Source organism: Pipistrellus hanaki, assembly GCF_964339955.1.
Source record: "Pipistrellus hanaki genome assembly, chromosome: 15".
NCBI lineage: Eukaryota > Metazoa > Chordata > Mammalia > Chiroptera > Vespertilionidae > Pipistrellus > Pipistrellus hanaki.
Window position 1 is genome coordinate 43,425,493 of NC_140517.1, and position 21,975 is coordinate 43,447,467.

General features: G+C 51.1%; 1 protein-coding gene across 2 annotated transcripts; it reads right to left on the reverse strand.

The window, feature by feature from the left end:
- Positions 1 to 870: 870 nt before the first annotated feature.
- FBXO46 (F-box protein 46) lies at positions 871 to 19,899 on the reverse strand. Of its 2 annotated transcripts, none has more exons than XM_084906008.1 (2): positions 19,810 to 19,899; positions 871 to 3,845 (listed from the first exon to the last, which is right to left on the reverse strand). In XM_084906008.1, exon 2 carries the CDS (start codon positions 3,766 to 3,768, stop codon positions 1,948 to 1,950), a length of 1,821 nt encoding a protein of 606 aa, XP_084762134.1. In that variant the 5' UTR covers positions 3,769 to 3,845; positions 19,810 to 19,899; the 3' UTR covers positions 871 to 1,947. The 2 variants fall into 2 exon arrangements, with proteins under 2 accessions (XP_084762134.1, XP_084762135.1); XM_084906009.1 differs by lacking the exon at positions 19,810 to 19,899 and adding an exon at positions 12,592 to 12,911.
- Between the last annotated feature and the right edge of the window lie 2,076 nt (positions 19,900 to 21,975).

Sequence of the window (21,975 nt, forward strand, 5' to 3'; positions counted from 1 at the left end):
AGGGCCCCATGTACCTTTCCTTTAAATTTATGGCTTAGTGTATCCTGAGCCGTATTTTATTGGCTATTTGATATTTAACTTATATTTTCAGCAGCAGAGTCCCAATAGTCTGGTCTTCCCTCCACAGGGAACAGAAGTCCCATAAAACCAAGCCAAGATTCAAACCCAGGTCTCTTTTATTCTAAAATCTAAGCATTGAATAACTTCTATGGATATATCCTAGTTTCTCTGGACATTTTGATTCCCTGATAAGAATATCAAAGAAAGAAAAAAAAAAAGATCAAAGAATGTTAGCTGCCTCTCAAAATCCATTTTCCCTCTTCTTTTATACTTTAATTTCTTAAATGTCTCAATCCCTTTTTATTTAGTAAATAAGTGAATATTTAAAAACTTTCATTATAGGGATCTTTAGTAAGAGTTCTTTTGTTGGGCATAACACATCCAGCTAAAAGACTACATTTCCCAGTCTCCTTTGCAGCCCTTCTATTTGGCTAAGTTCTGACCAGTGAGAAGCAAATGACCTTAAATGAAATGCTGTTAATTTGAGGACCTACTGTATAGTGTAGTGCTCCCAGGAGGAAGGGGGCTTCCCTCCCCGCAAAATGGTGATGGCCGGAGTTCTAGCAGTCGCACTGGACCGTGGGTTCCTGATGACTTGGATTTCTAAATAAAAGCTATCATGTTTAAGCTACTACTATTTTGAGATTTGAGTCCAAACTGACACAGATGAAGAGTCAAAAATAATTTCATGCTAAGGGACTTGGCTAAGGATCCTTTTCTCAGCTTTTCCCATCTCACCATGCTCGGACCCAGGACTCCCTTCTCTCCCAAACCCCCTTCTCCCTGAACAATATACAAACCAGTCTGTGCTCAGCCTTATAAATACGGATTTTATAGAAAGGACCAATTCAAAACTGGTCAGATGCCACACGCCAGAGGCTTCCAGAACCACAGGGATGAAAAAACAAGAACAACAACAAAAACAAAGCCCAAACGGAACGAACAAAAACACCCCAGACCCAACTGCCCGAAGAATCAAGGTCTCAGTTAACCAAGGCTTTTTCTAAAGAAACACACGGCTCAGGGTGGAGACCCTGAAGCCCGAACAAGTACCCAGAGCCGAAGGAAAACAACCAAATTCAAACCCACAGTCCCTGCCCCCTGGCCCCCCACGCTGTCAAGAGCGAGGCAAAGGGCTTCACAGCTTTTTTCTTTTCTTTTTTTTTTTTTTTTTAAGCGGTGGTGATGGTAAATAGCTTAAATAACGGGAGGAGGGAAATTTTTAGAGTTCAACTTTCTTTTTTCCTTCCCCTTTGGGGGAAGTGGAGAGATTACTTGCTTGAGGTTAAGGAGAAAAACTGATTTTTATTGTTTTAGTGGGGAAAACATGTAGAAATGGCAGGCTGCCATGAGACGTACCCAGTCTGATCTGTGATCGAACGGCCCCCAATTCCTGAAGAGGTGGTAAGCCCTGGCGCAGGTCAGGAGAGGTGCCAGCCTTGGGTGCTGCAGCCTCTTGGGAGAGAGAACACAGCTCCAGAGACAGAGAATGGGGGTGGGTGGCTAGGGGGGAGCAGAAGGGGGCCAGGATGGGGGAACCCTTAAGTAGTACCAAAATTAGCTGCCGTCTGCTCCCTGCTGGTGGGTCCCTGGGGTGGAGGAGAGTGGCAGGAAGGGTGCTAGGGCTGAATGGAGAAGGAACTTGAGATGCTAGTAAAAAAAACACCCTCCACGAGGGTCCCTGGCCCTGGGTCTTAAGAATAGAAAACCAATAGGGGTCAGTCAGTCAGTCAGAGTGCTTTCTGAGGTCACGCCCCGGAGCCGCGGCTCAGTCTGGAGGGGGGTGACGCCGCCCGGACTGGGGGTAGGAAGGGCTGGTGACCGGGTCCTGGCGCTCGGCACCCACGGAGAGGGGTGGGCGTGGTGGGCTACCCCCCTCCCCTGGCTTCACCTCCCCTCCTCCCGGCCAGCCCGGCCCCCGCCCCCGCCAGGCCCGTTGCAGGGCAGCACCCAGTTGTTATCGTGCAGACCCAGGCGGCAGCCAGGCGTCTCGCGGTCGGCTCGGCGGCAGCACATCCAGTAGGAGCGTCCGTAAGGCAGGTCGTGGTGGTAGGGCTTGGGGTGCCAGCGGCACAGGGACACGTCGCCCTTCTCGTACCTCTTGCGGCACTGCTTGCAAGGGTCGTCGCGGTACAGCGGGTCTCGGCTCCAGCGCGAGTCCGTGGCCCGGACGCCAAACGCTTCGATGATGCCCTTGAAGTGGTGGCAGGTGCACTTGAGGGCGGCCAGGGCCCGGGTGGGCAGGAAGCTGAAGATCTTGACCAGCACGTGCTCGGGAAGCAGGAGCATGTACTGCCGCGGCTCCAGCAGTCTCTGGATCTTGAAGCGGATTTCCAGGAAGTCGTGCGACACGTGCCGGTACAGGCGGCACAGGGAGGTGTCCGCCGTGCCCTCGGCGTCCTCCGGGCCCGGGGCGGCGGCCGGCGAGTCTGCTGGGGGTGGCTCGGGAGGCCCGTCCGGCCCCCGGGACTGGAGGAAGAAGAGCTGGCCGGGTGGGGGCGGCTCCTCGGGGCTGACCGTCAGGCACACCGTCTCCTCCTTCACATTCTTGGTGCCGTCCTTGCCAAAGAAGATGCACTCGTCCACCACGCCCGTCACCACCACGTCCACGTGGAAGCCGGAGGCTCCGCAGTCCCTGGCGGGGGGCGGAGGGGGCGCCGGGGGAGTGTCCTCGGGCCTGGCAGGGGCCGGGGCCTCCCCCTCGCTGGCTTCGTCCGCCCTGGCCAGAAGGAACTCCACGTTGCTGGGGAGGGCGTCCCGAGAGGGGCTGATGAGCTGGTACAGGTCACAGGTAATCTTGTCCTTGGCCCGGGCCCCCGGCCCTGGGCTGCCCGGGTAGGCACAGCCCGGCCGGCCCCCGCCCCCGTTGGGCAGGCTGCCGTCCGGCGCGCGGGGCTCTCGGCCGCTGGAGATCCGGAAGGCGATGCGTACCTCCCCGGGGCCTGGCCCGGGCCTCTCCTCCTTGCGGAGGCCCTTGGCCGGAGGGTTGTCCCGCTGGGCCTCGAAATGAGCCACCGCCTCGGCCACACGGCTGCAGTCCCCGCCACCAGGACGCCGTTCGGACCCCAGCCCCTTGGCGGAGCCGCCCTGCTCTGCCGACACAAAGACCACGGGCGCCGGGGGGCCGGGCTGCGGGTAGTTCTGCAGGGCCAGGGCCGCCCGCTGTTCCACCAGGGCCACCATCTCGGCCACGGAGAGCAGGTCCACATCCTCGGCGGCTGCGGCCGGGGTGCCCTGGGCGGCAGGGGGTGCCTCCCGGCCCCCCGGGTCCGGGGGAGCTCTCGTAGGCTCGAGGCAGCGCCGCCTGCGCTTGGCCTTGGAGCTGTCACTGCCCCAGTGCCCCTTGACCTTCATGGAGCTGGCCCGGCTGCCGCCGCCGCCGCACTGGTGGGCCACGAAGAAGGCCACCTTCTCCTTCGTGTTCCCCGGCTTGATGACGTACCACGTGTCCAGCAGGACTCGGCCCTCATCGCCGGCAGCGGCTGCCGAGAGGAGGGGGGCCGGCTGGGCGGACGGGGCCTCCGTGGCCAAGGCGGGCGGCGTGTTCTCGGAGTGGGCAGGCCCGTGGTCCGGCTCGGCCCTGCCGCCCGACTCGGAGCAGGCGGGCGGCTTGAGGGCTGTGGCAGGCGGGCGCGGCTGGTTCTGGGAGTAGGTGCCGAAGGGCCGAGGGCACCACAGCTGGAAGGGCAGGAGGCCGCCACGGTCCATTCTGGGGGACGGCGGCCGGCGGGCGGGGATCACTGCATCTCAGGACCCGGATGGCGGCGGCGTGCTCCGCGGGCCACCTGCACACGGGAAAGAGGAGGATGGGGAGCTGGAAGTGCCTGCCCTCCCGGTGCCACCCTGACCTCAAATGGGACCGCCAAGAACTCTGCTCCTGCCCCCTGGCACCGGGGAGCAGATGGAGGGCCGCCGAGGGCACGGGGCCTCTCTTTTAACACCGTGAGCGTGAGCGGAGAAGGCAGCTTGCTCCAGCCCTAGAGAGGCCTCCTGCTGTCATGCTCTTAACCTTCAGTGAAAATACCACCTGACACACAGCTCCTCCTTTTCCTATGTGGTCATCCAGGAGCCAGTTCCTGAAAAGACAAGAATCCCCAGCCCTGCCCACGGCTATCGACTCAAACCCACAGAAGGAGCGAGGTGGGTTGGGAAGGGGGAATCTGAGGCCACGCCTGAAAGGCCCTTAAGAAACTGGCTTCTGCCGAAACTGGTTTGGCTCAGTGGATAAAGCGCCGGTCTGCGGACGGAAGGGTCCCAGGTTAGATTCCGGTCAAGGGCATGTACCTTGGTTGCGGGCACATCCCCAGTAGGGGGTGTGCAGGAGGCAGCTGACCAATGCTTCTCTCTCATCAATGTTCCTAGCTCTCTATCCTTCTCCCTTCCTCTCTGTAAAAAATAAATAAAATAAAAAGAAAAAAGAAACTGGCTCCTCCCTTTGTTCAGCTCATGGGGCCCCTTAAGGATTTCTTTTCTTTTGTTAAATATATTTTATTGATTTTTATACAGAGAGGAAAGGAGAGAGATAGAGAGTTAGAAACATCAATGAGAGAGAAACATCAATCAGCTGCCTCCTGCACACCCTCTCCTGGGGATGTGCCCATAACCAAGGTACATGTCCTTGACCGGAATCGAACCTGGGACCTTGAGTCCGCAGGGCAACGCTCTATCCACTGAGCCAAACCAGCTAAGGCCAGGCTCTCTTAATAATGACCATTTTATTTTGCAACGATTTTGTGTGCATGACCTAATCTCGAGGCAAATCTGCTTCTGAGTCAGACATGACCACTTTTCACTGCAGGAACAACAGGTAGCATTTTCCTGTCTCAGTCTTTCCCTGACCCATCTGTTTCCAGACATTTCGAAACCAAAATACCTTCCAAACCTCAAACCTTCCACATGTCTATAGACCAGAGGTCAGCAAACTACGCATGGCCCGTGGGCCAAGGCTGGCCTACAGCCTGTGTTTGCAAATAATTTTATTAAAACATGCTTATTTGTTTTTTTTTGTTTTTATTTATTTATTTATTTATTTATTTATTTATTTTTTAATAAATTTTTATTGTTCATATTATTACAAGTGTTCCTTTCCCCCCCCTTCCCACCCCACCCTCTGCCCTTTCCCCACTCCCCATTGTCCTCATCCATAGGTGCACAGTTTATATGTTCAGTCTCTTCCCACATTCCCCTCTCCCCTTTTCCCCAAGAATCATCAGTTCACTCCCCTTCCATACCTCTGATTCTACAATATTATATTCAACAGTTAATATTGTTCATCAGATTTTTTTTTTAATTTCCTTGGTTTTTAGATTCACTTGTTGATAGTTACGTATTTGTTGTTCATAATTTTTATCTTTATTTACTTTCTCTTCTGAAAGAACCCCCTTCAGCAATTCATATAATTCTGGTTTGGTGGTGATGAACTCCTTTAGCTTTTTTTTATTAGTAAAGCTCTTTATCTGACCTTCGATTCTGAGTGATAGCTTTGCTGGGTAGAGTATTTTTGGCTGTAGGTTCTTGCTATTCATCACCTTGAATATTTCTTGCCATTCCCGTCTGGCCTGCATGGTTTCTGTTGAGAAATCAGCTGACAATCGTATAGGTGCTCCTTTATAGGTAACCACCTGCTTAGCTCTTGCTGCTTTTAATATTCTCTCTTTGTCCTTTGCTCTTGGAATCTTAATTATGATTTGTCTTGGTGTGGTCCTCTTTGGATTCCTCTTATTTGGAGTTCTGTGTGCTTCCTGGACTTGTAAGTCCAATTCTTTCCCCAGGTGGGGAAAGTTTTCTATCACTATTTCTTTCAGTATGTTTTCGATATCTTGCTCTCTCTCATCTTCTGGGACCCCCATGATTCTGATGTTGGATCGTTTGAAGTTGTCCCAGAGGTTTCTTACATTATCTTCAATTTTCTGGATTCTCTTGCCTTCTAGCTTCTGCAGAGGAGTGTCTTCTGGCTCTTTATGTTCCAAATCTTTGACTTGATTCTTGCGATCTTCTATTCTGTTTTTAGGACTCTGTAGAATATTTTTTATTTCAGACAATGTATTCTTTATTTCTTGTTGATCCCTTAGCATTTCTTGTTGATCCCTTTTCATATCCTCATAGGTCTCATTTATTTTATCGGCCTTTTCTAGGAGTCTCTTGAAAAACCCTATAAGTGTGGTTTTGAACTCTATATCCAGTCGCTTTTTGTCCTCCATTTCTTTCGTTTGTGATCTATTTGGTTTAGGCATTTTCGCAGACAGCTTTTCTGATGGGGCGGAGTTTCAGGGTGGAGCCTACAGCCTAGGCTTCCGTCAGCCCCGCCCTATGCGTCTCCTGAGACTCAGGGTCCTTCAGTACTTGTTGCAAGCGCCTCTGAGAGAAAGGTGCCCTCGATTTTCGCCTGCTACCAAACAGTGTAAGCTCTCCCGCAATGGGCCCGAAACTGGGGTTCAGTTCAGTTGGAAGTGGAGTTGGAGGTGGCGTTCAGAGCAGTCTGGAGCCTGTCTCCTTCCCGCCAGGGCAGTCCTACGGCACAGCCGGCCGGCCCTTCTCTGCGCGCTGTGTGCGCGCCTCTGGGACCTCCTTTCGCTGCTTCCCCGAGTACCGCCTTACAGCCCAGCTCCCTATGGCTGAGCCTGGGTCCCCAGGGTCTGGCCTAGAACGGGGGTTCAGAGCAGTTGGGGGCCCAGCACAGTCCGAGTGTTTATCTCCTTCCCGCTAGGGAACGCCAGCCAGGCACTCGGCCTCCCTCTTCTCCGGCTCCGTCCTCTCCGCGCGCGCCGCGTGTCTCCGTACCTTGGGCTTTTACAGCTCCTCCGTGCTTCCTTCTGGTTTTCTCCTTGCTTCTCGTTGTAGAATTTCCAGTCAGTTGACTTTCCTGTAGTTCTGGGTAATGTCCATTTTATATTTTAGTTGTATTTTATTGAAATTGTTGCGTGCGGCTGCGGCTAGGTGTCTACCCGAGCAGCCATCTTGGATTCTCTCCAAAACATGCTTATTTGTTTATGGCTGCTTTCCTGCTACAATGGAAGAGTTGAGTAATTGCAACAGAGAACGCATGGTCTCGCAAAGCCTACAACATTCATTATCTGGATCTTTATGGAAAAAGTTTGCTGACCCTTGAAGCACAGACTATCCTTGTAAATACAGGCAATTCCACAAATACCACTAAAACCCCATCTTTCACGATCCATTCAATACCGACAGCCTCCAAACACCCACAGACGCCAGTCACAAAGATACTTCCAATCCTAAAAATCTTTACTGTTATCCCTAACCCCACCTACCACAAAAATTCTTACAGCCCTGCTGCAATTCCAGTTCCTTATTAAAACAAAATTACACACAGCCCCTAAGACCTAGAGATGCCTAAGTTTACTAACCACCAATACATCTAAATGCCCAGGAATGGACATTAACACAGCAAAGGTGCTATCCTCAACTTAACCACCCCCAAAATCCTCCAATCAGCTCCTATCCTCATATCCAGAATATTAATGCCCCCAAATATACAGACCTTTCCAAACTCTACTTTAAACTTCCCAATGTATAAATATCCCCTCCAGCACAGAAGACCCAATCTCAAGAAACCCCTCACAAATCCCAGCCTACCAAGAACTCCTACATAATAATTTCCCAAACTCACAGATGCCCGAAAAGTCCAGTTTTCTGAAATCCCAGACTCATCCCAAACTCTTTCTAAACCTTCACATTATTTCCTAACTATACAGAAGCCTCCAAAATTGCAAAATAAGCCGAAACCGGTTTGGCTCAGTGGTAGAGCGTCAGTCTATGGACTGAAAGGTCCCAGGTTCGATTCTGGTCAAGGGCATGTACATTGGTTGCGGGCGCATCCCCAGTAGGGAGTGTGTAGGAGGCAGCTGGTCGATGTTTCTCTCTCATCGAGGTTTCTGGCTCTCTATCTCTCTCCCTTCCTCTCTATAAAAAATCAATAAAATATATATTTTTAAAAATTTATTTTAAAAAAATTGCAAAATAACTCACTAACACATAAATGCTCCCTAATACATAAAAGTAACCAAACCATACTTTTTTCATCAAAGGACCCCCCCCCCCCCCCAAGAAACCCTACAAATATTTTAATAGCAGCCACGTGCTTACTGCAGGTCACTGGGAACTAGTTAGGTACTGTTCTAACAATTCCTGCTAATCCTCCTGGTCCCCAAGAAGCAGGCAGTGCATTAGTCCCTGCGTCCAGATGAGGCACAGAAAGGATAAACCCCAAATCTGAAGCCAGATAGGCAGGAAGAGGTAGGGACAGATAGGCAAACGCCCGGGCGATCTTGCTCCAGAATTGGAACTCCTGTATTCTTTACTTTGCTTCTAAGTCTCTCCGCGAGCTCCTCAAAGCATATATCCACCAAACATCCCAAACCACAAAAGAGGCCCCTACAACACAAGGAACCTGTCACATTATAAAAGAAACCCAAACCCCAAGGCACCCTCTAAACTCCAGGGAACCCCAAGTATTCCCCAAAACCCTGCATACACTTGCTTCAATACAAAGGGAATCTCCCAATTTTGTAACTACCCCACCCCCCCCACCAAGTTCGCCAACCCTCTGAGATGACCCTCAAAAGCTAGACACGCCCCCAAGGCACCCTCACCCGCGAGCCCCGCCCCCTGCGGCGGGACAAGGTGGACGCCCACACGCATGCGTACAAGGAGGAACGGGCCCGCCCACTCACTCCTTTCCCCGGCCGTCGGCGCGGCCTGGAGCTGGACTAGTCTCCCTCCGCCCCTTTGTTGACAGAATCGCGCGTGACGTCCCCAGCCAATGAGCGGCTGCCGTTCGGGGCCGTGCCCATATAAGGAAGGCCTTGGCCGAGGGGCCCAACTTCGAAAGAGGGAGGAGTAGGCGAGAGGTGACGGAGGAGGTGTGGAAGCAGCGGCGAGTAAGAGAACGAGGAACAATTCCTAACTTCCTGCTAAACGGAGGAACAGGGCCAGGACCGAGGCCGCCGCATTCCAGGAGAGGTTTATTACGGGACGGTCCCTTTAAACAGGAGCCCTGATTGACAGCTGAGATTTAAAGGGCCAGACAGCTCTGAGATTGGGACTCCAGGGCGGAAGCAGGCAAGCTTTGCTTGGGAACCATGAGGGCCAACATTTGGGACAGCGGGATCACCTCACCCTAAAAACCAATAACAGAACTCTGCGACGGCTACAACTAGCCTAAACCCCTGGGCTTGGCATTCCGGGCTCAGGCCCCGTATCCAAAAGAACCTCTCTTTCCAGCCTTTCCAACGAGGCACCCCAAATCTGACGCAGACTTAGTTATAAAAAGAATATTGAACACCTCAGCAATGACTTTTAAATACTGATTACCTGTTAAAATACTTATATAATTTAGTTAAATAAAATACTAAATCTCTTTTTGACCTTTTCAATGTGGCTAACAGAAGATTTTTTAATTACACATATGGCTTGCATTATACTAGTATTTCTATTGAACAGCGCTGGTATAGATCCTTTTAATGCCAGGCTGATTAAAGAGGCACCGAAAGGTGCCTCCACTGCAGGCGCCTGTCCAGGCATCCCTGATTCCCCCACCACACTGCTCCAGCCTCACCTGCTTCCAGCCATCTCACAATCGCAGCTGGAAGGGGCTGGCACAAACCTGACCCTGTCCCTACCCAGTTCAAAACATGCCGAGACTCCTCAGTGCTTTGGGGAAAAGCCCAGGTACCTGACCAATCCAGCCTCACCCCTCCTTAGTCCTCCACACCCGCAATGGGCACCTGATCAGCGTAGAGTAGGGGTGTCGAACTCAATCAGAGAAGGGGCCAAAATCTAAAATCCAGCCTAAATCGCGGGCCGAATGGTTTACTGAACAGTCATAAACTGACAATGTCATAAACTGACAGCGGAGTGCAGTGATGACAGCGCGGTGCGGGCCACATTGCAAGGCCTGGCGGGCTGGATTTGGCCCGCGGGCCTTGTGTTTGACACATGTGGCGTAGAGAGTAGTTATAATAGCCTTTTTGGTGCTCAGTAGGAGCTATTCTCATCGGCACTATATGGAGAAACTGAGGCAGGACAGGCTGACGAAGCAGCCCAAGGCCATACAGAGCTGGTGTGATGAGCAGATTACTGTGCTCTATCCTTTCACTATATATTTGCTGGGGTCTCTGCTCAGCCATCCCCTCTTCCAAGATGCTAACCCCCTCAGGCTGGGTCAGGCTCCACCTCTTGGCCTGTTATCTTCACTGAGTGGCCAGATTATTATGATCTATGAACGCATGATAATTTGGATATATATATATATTAGAGTGCATGAATTCGTGCATGGGTGGGATCTGGCCAGCCTGGCCAGGTGGAGGGGACATGGGCGGTTGGCCGGCCTGCCTGCTGGTCAAACTCTGGTCGAGAGGACAATTTACATATTAGCCTTTTATTAAATAGGATATACACTGAATGGCCGGATTATTATGCGTTCAGAGATCATAGTATATTCCTCAGAGCTCTTTCCCTCTAGTCCTTGCATTTGCTGTTTTTGCTAACTAGAATGTTCTCCCCCCCCCCCCCAATCTCCACATAGCTCAGTTCCTTATTTCATTCCAGTCTTTGCTCAAATGTCACTTTAACAGACAGCCTTCCCTGAGCCCTCTTCTTGGAAACTACCCACCTGCCCAGAGGGGACCTTTGGGTTCCCTTGTCCCAGCCCTCTCTGGGTCATCGCTGCCTAGAGATGGATTAGTCTCCCCCCCTGGACTGAAACCCCCGGGGGAGGGAGGAAGGGCTGGACTATCCTGGCCATCGTGGTGTCCCCAGCAGCACTGCCCAGCATGAGACCAGAGGAACCAGAGCTCCCTTCCCTGCAGCGCCACTCCGCGTCCTTCCCGCATGAGGCCTTGGCAGTCTCCACTCTGTTCACACCCAGATCTGTCTGTGTCCCAGCTGGAGGGATCACTGGGGCAGAATCTGCTAAATCCTCACACACTGAGCCAGGAAAAGGCCCTACGTTAGATCAGCTTCCAGAAAATGATCACAACACAGAAAGGCAAAGTAAAAGGATGAAAAAAGACTGACCAAGCAACTACGAACCAAGAGACAGGTAGAATGACATTACCACTTAAAAATTTTTTTTTGACAAAAGCAAAAGGTATTACGAGGGACAAAGATGGTGATAAAACAAACTGACCCATTATACAAAAAAGTTCTCAACGTAAGTGCTCCTAAAGCAGAAACCTTAAGTAAATAAGTTTCATGTCATACTTTGGCCTCAAAATAGAAACAGTCTTTTTTTTTTTTTTTTTTTTAAATATATTTTATTGATTTTTCACAGAGAGGAAGAGAGAGGGATAGAGAGTTAGAAACATCAATGAGAGAGAATCATCAATCAGCTGCCTCTTGCACACCCCCTACTGGGGATGTGCCCGCAACCAAGGTACATGCCCTTGACCGGAATCGAACCCGGGACCCTTCAGTCTGCAGGCCGACGCTCTATCCACTGAGCCAAACCGGCCTCGGCAGAAACAGTCTTGATTAAAAACAAAAAACGATGTAGCTTAATTCCTTGATAGTAAAATAAGAGGAAAACAGTCAACAATCTAAATTAAAGACTCAAGACAGGCGCTAGAATGTGCTTTTAACAATATTTAAGGCTGTTTAAATATTGAGAGAAAAGGATGGTCACAACAGCAGTTATCACTTGAGCACTCGCTGGGAGCCTCGCTGTTAGCTCAGTAGTAAGAGCATCAGCCTTTGGACTGAAAGGTCGTGGCTTCCATTTGAGTCAAGGGCACACACCTCGGGTGCAGGCCTGGTTCCTGGCCTGAGTTAGCATGTGTTTGGGAGGCAACCAATCAATGTGTCTCTCACATCAATGTTTCTCCCTCTCTGTCTCTTCCTCTCCCTTCCACTCTCTCTAAAAATCAATGGAGGGGGAATATCCTTGGGCTAGGATTAACAAAAAGTATATATATATATATATATATATATATATATATATATATATATATATATATATATATATATTTAAGGCTGTTTGGATGAATGCACTGTGAAAATCAGTCTTAATGAATTCTTTAATGTACGTCTAAAACACTGTATAATACACAAGGTATTCTTGCCACTGGATAGTCTTCAATAAAAGTTTAACTGCATGCCGAAACTGGTTTGGCTCAATGGATAGAGCGTCGGCTTGGGGACTGAAAGGTCCCAGGTTCGATTCCGGTCAAGGGCATGTACCTTGGTTGCAGGCATATCCCCGGTAGGGGGTGTGCAAGAGGCAGCTGATCGATGACTCTCTCTCATCGATGTTTCTAACTATCTCTCTCCCTTCCTCTCTGTACAAAATCAATAAAATATATATTTAAAAAAAAAAAAAAGTTTAACTGCAAAATAACAATGATAATAATAATAAGTGCTCCTAATACTATAACCTCAAATACATATACAGCAAAAAACAAGATAACAGAGTTTGACACATCCACAATTGTAATGAGAAACCTTAACATCCCTCTCCATACAGATCAGTTGTTAAGATAAAATTAGTAAGGATCCGAACCACATAATGAATACCCGGGACGGGTTGCCCCCAACAATTTGAGAATCGACGTTTTCCATCCCTAGCCTGACAGTCGGAGGTTCTCCTGCGCGCTGGCCCTGGGCTGGGTGCTCAGGACACAGAGATGATACTGAGCTCCCAGGAAGAGCTATGGGAAAGGGGCGGTCATCCGAAGGAGCCATCAGGACCACCACGAATATATGAGAGAGAAAAGGATGGTCACAACAGCAGTTATCACTTGAGCACTCGCTGGGAGCCAAGCTTTGCTCTGAGTGCTCTATAAATATTAACTCGATTCTCAACCCTTACTATTTTTAATCTCATGCCAAAGATTAGGAAATGGAGACACTGAATGGCTAAGTAATTGGCTTTGGACACAGCTTTGTGGCAAGAGCTTTGAATCGAATGAACAGAGCACAAGTTCACGGTTTCATTCACTGAGTATACGGGAAAACTTTGCAAGGATCATCTTGTTCAGTCCTCAGCACCTTTGCACTCTCTGTTCCCCCTGCCCAGGATGCTCTTCCCTGGAATCCACAAGGCTTTCCCCCTTTCTCCTCCAGGTTTGGCTCAGAAATCACCTTCATGAGACCTTCCTTGATTTAAAACTGCAGCATTCCCCCTATCCCCAACCCCACAGACATATACCTTCCCTGATTTATTTCCTCCTTAGCATGCATTACTATCTACACTGAGTGGCCAGATTATTATGATCTCTGAACGCATAATAATCTGGCCACTCAGTGTATATCCTATATAATAAAAGGCTGACATGCAAATTGTCCCCTCAACCAGGAGTTCGACCAGCAGGCAGGCTGGCCAACTGCCCATGTCCCCTCCCCCTGGTCAGGCTGGCTGGACCCCACCCATGCACGAATTCATGCACCAGGCCTCTAACACACATACACACACATTGAGTGGCCAGATTATTATGCGTTCAGAGATCATAATAATCTGGCCACTCAGTGTACATCCTATATAATAAAAGGTTGAAATGCAAATTGTCCCCTTGACCAGGAGTTTGACCAGCAGGCAGGCCAGCCGGACCCCACCCATGCACAAATTCATGCACCAGGCCTCTAACACACACACACACACATTGAGTGGCCAGATTATTATGCGTTCAGAGATCATAATAACCTGGCCACTCAGTATAATATACTATGAACTTCACTTACAAAGTTTGTCAGCTTCCCCTCACTAAAAGCCCTCCTCCCCCACCCCTGCTGCCGCTGCCGGGGCACTGTTTTTGTCTAGTTTTGCCGCTGCTATCTCCCCAGCTTCTAGAACAGCGCTGACCACCTGGCTCCTCTAAGTGTGGTCCCAGGGCAGCGGCCCCTGGGAGTGTCCGTGAGAAATTCTGCAGCTTACTCCTGCTGAGTAAGAGCGTGATCTTCAACAAGCTCTCTAGCGCTGTGGTATGCACACTTGAGCTTGAGCAACAATGCCCAGCGCCTCGTAGGTGTGCAGCACATCGGTATGAGTGAATGGACAAACTCCTAATGCTGCCACTCACTCAGGACATCATCTACTTGGGACCTTGGGGGGGAAAAAATCTGGTTCCAGCCATGCCAACCTGAGGAAATCCTGCGCCCAGGACGAAGGGGTCCCAATGCCCTCCCACGCTGCATGGACGCTCTTCCTCTGCAGCGCCTGGCACTGCTGAATGGCAAGGACCCCCCCCCCCCCCCACTGTGGGTTCCTGGGAGGCTAGGGCCTCTCCTCAAAGGCGAAGCTCCAGCCTCCACACGTGGCTCACTGAGATAGTTCAGCTCTTCCCACCCCATCCGAGCCAGCGAGCGCTTTCCAGACTCAAATCGGGCCATCGCACTCCCTGCTTACAACCCTCCCCCGAGAGGTGCAGACTCATAAAAAGAAATAAAAATACGTGTCCGTAAACCCTTGCTCAGGAAGCCACTGGAGAATTTGCGTCTCCAAAAATGAAGGGGTAACCAAGAAAAGGAAGCCATCAGATTAGATAACTGATCCCGCCCAGAGAGGCCACAGGAATCTCAGGGAGAGACCAGGACGGCGGTGCAGCAGGTCGAGCGAGGGTTCCGGAAACGCACAGGCTGACAACTGAGGAGCCAAGTGTGCAACTTAAGATGCAAACATCAACAGCAAACCAAAGACAGAAGAAATGACAACAAACAGTCAGTCCCCCAGGCTGACTCCCCCTCCCCCACCTTGGGTGCCTCCATGCCCAGCACAGGGCTGGGCACAGAGCAGGTGCTCAGGGCATACACTTGCTCAGTCACACAGGAACCAGCGGCAGGGCACCATGGCCCTATGCCCGGTCCTGCTCCTTCTATCCCCAGCTCCCTAGACCCTGCCCCACCCCACCACCTCTCTGTCCATAATCCTGATCCATCCATACCCGTGTTGGCTTTTAAGCTTCAGCATCTGCTGACCTCTCTCTCTCTCAGGCAGGTTTTCCTTTCTTTCTTTCTTTCTTTCTTTCTTTCTTTCTTTCTTTCTTTCTTTCTTTCTTTCTTTCTTTTTTCTTTCTTCTCTGGCTTTTGTTTAAAGGCAGACTGCCACATGCAGCGCCTCATTTGGATGATCGGAGTCTTGGAAGCTTGACTACCCTACGCTCTCCTACAAGTGGATCAGACTGTGAGTTTGTTTGGAGGTTCTAACAGGGGAGCGGACCTAACACCCGTCCTTCCCTCTGGGGGGAAGGTCCTCCTCTTAGACAGAGCACAGCTTCTGGAGGGACGCACATGGATCGGTGAGGGAGGAGGGGGACACCCGCCTAGCCAGCCAGATCAGCCAGATCAACCCTGGCAGTCAATGGGGTGACAGATGTCGCAGCCAGATCACCGCCACATCCAAGTGTTCCTTTCTGACTAGTCAATAAGCTCGCTAACAGTAGGCATCGTATGGATCCAGAGTGTGGATCTAGAGACCCAGGACACAGGCAGAATCCAGGAAAGGCCTGTCAGCACCCCAGTGCTCCCCACTTCTGGGGGTGTGACCTCAGGCGGGATGCTTAACCCTCCATGCCTTAGTTTCCCCCAATGTAAAACGCATTTAACAACAGCACCCACTCACAGGTTAGTTGATGATTCACTAAGATCAACCACACTGGAGAGCATTCAGTGCCATCGAGGCACCAAGGGGAGCCTCGTTCTTCAGGTGCTGGGATAATGAAGAAAAAGTCAGACTGCCTAAGAGTTTGGAAATCACTGATGGGAGCCAAAGACTTCTTCCCTCTTAATTTCACATTCTGAAATTAAACCGATCCTAGTCCCTCAAAACAACCAAGATGTAGCCATTCCTTTGTTACTGTTGGGAATGGATCTCACTTATTAACTGAGCAGCTACTGTGTGCCAGGCTCCGTTCTGGAGAGCGACAATAAACACACAGTGAGTTTCAAGGTGGCGAGTGCTTTGAGAAACAAACACAGTCAGAGGGATCAGGATGTATAGGGAGGAGGAAGGTCAGATCTTTTTCTATTTTGTTTATTCATTTATATTTTAATCCTCACCTGAGGATATGCTTACTGATATTAGAGAGAAGGGAAGGGAAGGAGAAAGGAGGGGAGGATAGGGGAGGGAAGGGGAGGGTAGAAGGGGAAGGGATGGAGAGGGAAGGGGAGGGGATGGGAGGGGAGGGAAGGGATGGGAAGGGAGAGAGAAACACATTGATGGGAGAAATATTGATTGGTTGCCTCCTGTATGCTGCCCGACTGGGGATCAAACCCCCAAACTTTCGGTATATAGGACGCTGCTCCAACCAATAGAGCCACATCAGCCTGGGTGGGAAGTTAAGATCTTAAGAAGATGTCAGATGGCATCACAAAGCAGGTAATAAACCACGTCTTTCTTCCCCCCCCACCCCACTTATTATTATTTTAATCCTCACCTGAGGGTATTTTTCCATTGATTTTTAAAGAGAGTGGAAGAGAGGTGAAGACAGAGAGGAACACTGATGTGAGAGAAACACACAGATCAGTTGCCTTCTGCCCATGCCCTGAGCAAGCCCAGGCCAGGGAGGAGCCTGCAACCCAGGTCCATGCCCTTGACCAGAATCAAACCCGGGACCCTTCAGTCCACAGCCGAAGCTCCATCCACTGAGCCAAACCAGCTAGGGTAGCCACGACTTTTTGCAAGACCCGTGCTTTTAGGAATAATACAGATTCCCACAGCTGCTAGAAATGTACCATTAAAAGTGGCTAAAACAAAACAAAACAGCATTTTGTACACGTAAGCTTCAGACAAACACAGGCTAAAACCACATTTAAGATGTCAAGAAAAGGCAAGATAACTTGGAACGCAGACATATTTCCCAAGACAAACAAATAGAGGGAAGAGGGGGGTTGGTGTCACATCACCCCAGGCGCCCAGACTTGACACACAGGAACAGGATGAATGAGAGGTTGGCAACTTTCCCCCAAAGCTATATGATTACAGATAATTCACTGGGAGGTGGAGACAAAGTGTTAAAAATCCACGAAAACAATGACACGCAGGCAAAGCTGGCACGAGGGGCTGAAAGTGAATCAGTGAGAGAGAGAGAAACCCAAACCAGAAAAATGAGCACAAGTGCCACCAGAGCTGCAAGTGCCCCAGTGCTGTGGCAATAACGAGCTCCCCACGGGCAGGCCGCAGCACACAGTAGGTGCTTTATCCACACTGTGGACTACCCAAGAAATAAGCCCACATTCCCAGAAGAGAAAACTGAGGTCCAGAGGGGGTAAGCGACTTGCCCAAAGCCACACAGTGGATGGAACAAGGATTCAAATCTGGATGTTCTGGTTCTGGAGTGCACGCTCCATAAATTGTTCTTGAAAGAATGAGAATCATTAAAAGACTTCACACTTAGTAAGGGCTTCCTTAGCATCAGTCATTCCATATATTAACCTCACCAACTCCTTACCCTCCCGGTGGGAAGGCAGCCCCATCTCACATAAGAGAAAACTGAAAAGTCCGGAGTGAGGTGGGACGTGGCTAAGGACCCACAGCGGCAGAGGTGTGGGGATCTGAGCCTGGACCTCTCTGATATCAAATCTTTTCTATCACAGTCAGAGGACTTGCAAGATAAACTCGGGACCAAGCTGTTTCAAGATGAATGTACAAAGTTGCCGAACTGCCATGCGAGGCCCTAACGACCAAAAGTGTGCGGGGTAAAAAAAAACAAACAAACCCACAGTTGTTAGACATATTTCCTATCCATTGAAATACCTGGAACCGGGCCAGGCTGGGCATTGGCACGTGAATTATTTATATTTGGCAGGGGATGGAGATGGGAATGAGGGCAGATTGAGTTTCTGAGCACCCCCTCGGGGAGTCACCTTGGGAGCCCAGGGGTAGAGGATGGGGAATGAGAAGCCAGGACATGGATGCACCTGGGAGAGAAAAGGAAGGAGGCAGCCCTAACAGGTTTGGCTCAGTGGGTAGAGCGTCGGCCTGTGGACTGAAGGGTCCCAGGTTCAATTCAGGTCAAGGGCATGTACCTTGATTGCAGGCACATCCCCAGTAGGAGGTGTGAAGGAGGCAGTTGATGCATGTTTCTCTCTCATCTCTCATCGATGTTTCTCTCTATCCTTCTCCCCTCCTCTCTCTAAAAAATATCAATAATATATATATATATATATATATATATATATATATATATATTTTTTTTTTTTTTTTTTTAAAGGAAGGAGGCAGCCTGGTTGATGTCTCACTCACTGGTCCCTCTCTACTGCCTTCTGTATTTCCCATTTGCGTTAAAAGAAAGAGAAAAAGACACTCTTGTACTGAGCACTTACTCCAAGCACTTTACCCATGTACCACCATGAACCCCATAACCTGGGGTTCCGGATCCCATTCTATAGTTGAGTGGGGGGCAAAAGACTTGCCCAAGGTCACACAGCAAGTAAAAGGCAGAACTAAAATTCAAGCGGAAGAAAAGTCTCTGTCCCACTCATGACTCTACTCATGACATCAAGGAGATGGGACTAAATTACGGTGGTGAAAGCCAGACTCTGAGCCCGGATGCCTAGGTTGGAATCCTAAATCTACCACTTAATGCTGGATGACCTTGGGAAAGTTGCTTCACCTCTCTGTGCCTCTGCGGCCTCTCTGTAGAATGGAAATAGCAGCGCCTACACCGTAGGAGTGTTGTCAGAATCAAATGAGTTCATGTGCACAGACAGCTAAGAACAGGACCAGGCACTTCCTGAACAATAAGTGTTAGCTTGTAATCTAGTAAGTGCTAGCTGTAACAGACAGAAGGGAGCCCCTGCGTGCTTCCGAGCCAGGGTGTGCCCAGATCAGTGTCAGGTTTACAGAAAATGCCCCCGGGGGCTGGACTGAAAAGGAGGGAATCCATTAGCACCTGTGACCCAGTCACATTCCTGGGGTGGGGAACTTCTCACCAGCAGCTCCGAGCCTGCGGACGCCTTGCCAGCCAGGGCGCCTCCCCTCTTCTCAGCGGCAAGCTGTTCCCACAATACAGATAAAAGGGCACACTGAGTTTCAGAGCGGGGACGCTTGCACGGGCCACAAAGGAGTGGCAGAACAAGAGATCTGAATGCTGGAGTACCCACACCCAAACACCACTCCACTTTCCTAAATCCCGCTGGAGAAATAAGAATGCAAAAGCTTGTCTCGAGGACCGGTCTGGTCCTATTACCTTACAGTTCTGACTGTCCAGTTGATCGGGAGTCGCTGGCTGGACTACAAAAACTATCGCTCCATCCAGGCTCCTACGAATCTCATGTTCCCATCCCAGCCCCAGTCCTGGAGCCCAGCTCACACACCACTCCTCCACCAAGGATTTCTCTTTTCCACTATCTGAACTTGCTCTCTGGTTCCCAATGCGACCCAGAGGCCCACGTTCATCACCGGCCTCTCCCTCGAAACCTCCGGACCCCCTCATTCATCTTAGCCCCGACCACCCATGCTTTTTCATATCCCCCAGGTTAACCCCCTCAAAACTGCCCCCATCAGGCCCTCTTGCCTGGACGCCTAGTCCTATCTCCAATTCAGGACTCCCTTCCCGAGCTCTGAGCCCCCTTACAGTCAATCCCAAAGCTCGACTCCCTCACCACCTCCAACACCCAGCCCCAGCCCCCATTCCTCTACTCCCTCCGGCTCCCATTCCCCCGAACCCCCTCCCCCCAGCGATTTGCCTTCGTCCAGCCCTTTCTTTAGCCCCTACCTCTTCCGTCTCGCCACCCGGTCCCGAACCCCCGCCTCGGCTTTTAAGTGCCCCCCCCCCGGCCTCCGCTCAGGGTTCTCACCATCTCCCCGCGCCGAAGCTCCCTCAGCTACGCGGGTTTCCCCCCACTCGCTCCTCTCCAGCCTCCCCTTCCGGGTTCCCGCCCCGAGGCCCGCTGGGAATTGGAGTCCGTGCGGCCGCGGACTACACTTCCCAGTAGGCAGCACGGTCAAGTTTGGAGGTGGGGAAGGAAGCAAACTGGGCGGGCCGAGGAAAAGAATGACTCTAAGTCTCTGGAGGCAAAGAGAGAGCGCTTGGCAGCGCAGGCGCAAAGAGCGCCCCCGCCAGGCGCTCTGGGAGATGGAGTCCAGCCTCCTCCATTTTGGCCCGGGGCCCTTGGAAAGAGAATTGAGAAAATTGCAAAGGGACGGTTGTGAGAGGTGGAGAATTTGGAAAGGACAAGTTTATCGATTCACTTAAACTGACTAACACAATAGTTTACAGTACCCTGTATTTTGTCAAACACTTTCCCATCCATTTCCCCCCCTGGTTTTCTTATCATCACCTCCTAATTTACAAATGAGAAAATTAAGCTTTAGAAGGGAAGATACCCTATGCACTAGGAACTTGTCCACATCGTAGGAGGAATACAAGCTCCACGAGGACAGGCACCTTTGTGTATCTTGCACAAACACCCGGAGTAGCGTAAATAAGCGTAAAAGCAGTGTAAATTCCCAACTTACCGCATGTTAATTTTATATATATATATATATATATATATATATATATATATATATATATATATATAACATATATATTTATATATGTATATGTATTTAACATATATATTTATATATGTATATAATTAACACTCTACAGACAATCCTACTGAGAATTATTCCAAAATTATAAATATGGCAAAAAGAGGTTAAACCTCTTCTCCATGGCAACACAGTGAGAAAGTGATTGGCACTGAAATGTGTTGGGACACCCGGGCCTCTATCCTGCATTTCCTTTCCAGGCCATCCTCCTCAATGGCCCTGAGTGAGCTTTCTAAAATGGAGAGTTTGCTATATCAGAGCACATATCGGGAAGGGAACTGCTATGAAGGCCCCATTCCAATGGTCCCCTTCTTTGAATGGCTTTCTCCATGTATTGCACTTCAATTAGGCCCTGCCTCGCGGTATTAAGCTCTGTGAGCCTTCCAGACAGATTGGGAAAAGCACGGCCAAATCCCCAACTTGCCGCATGGTGCTTGGGAACAGTAGGCCCTGGTTAGCTCTGAAGGGAGAAAAGATGGAAATGGGAGACTGAAGGGTGACAGTCCAATCCAGAGGTGGCAGTTGAGAAGACCCCGCCTCCTCTCCATTAGGATCCAGGGGCCCTGGACCAGCTAGAGCCCTTAGGGGGCGTGGTCTGCCGAGGCGTCGCCAGGCAGGGGGCGGGGCCCGCAGCACAAGCGTGCGGCTGACTGCGCGCTGATTGGTCAGCACTTTGGCGCGCTTCGGCGAGAAGTGTCAGGAGGCTCGAGGCCCAGTTCGCGCCTTGCTATTAGACAGGGCGCGCATGCGCATGTCCCCTTGCACCTGCCCTTTCCCGCTTCCCATCTCGTGCCCAGCACTCTTGGCGGGAACTGGGGGGGCGTGGCTTGTCCTCAGGGGGCGCACGCGGCTCGGCCTCAGGGGCGCACGGGGCTTGTCCTCAGGGGGCGCACGCGACTCGGCCCTAGGGACGCAGGCTTGCTCTCCTCAGGCCTCACACAAAGTCGCGGCGCCAGGCCATCCGCGCCTACCCCACGCCTGGAATGGGAGCGAGGTGACAGAGGCCGGCCTAGGGCCCGCACGCACCGCACCGCCAGCCTCCCAGGACCCGCAGGAGACGCAGTTTGATCCGGTTCCCAAGTGTGGGGCTGGCTCTAAACCAGAAGGGGTGCCTCACGCCATTTTGCACGTCCTGAGGCGGGTGTTGGAGGCGGAGGGGAAGTGGGGTGGGGAACTGACCGCGCTACCGGCCTAGCTCCGCTCAGGAGCAGCGCTTTGGGGCGGCCTCCCTCTGGGGGCTCCTGGGGGCGGAGAGGCCGGCGCCCACGCTCCGCCCCCCGCGCGCCTTGCAGGTGGCGGGGGAGGCGGGACGGGAGCCGCAGCGCGGGGTTGGGGTGTGAGGCTGGGCCTCGGTTGGGGAATCCGGGTGCACTTGACTAGGTTTGGGGGTCTGGGGGTCTCGGGATTTGTGTCTGGATGTAACAAGT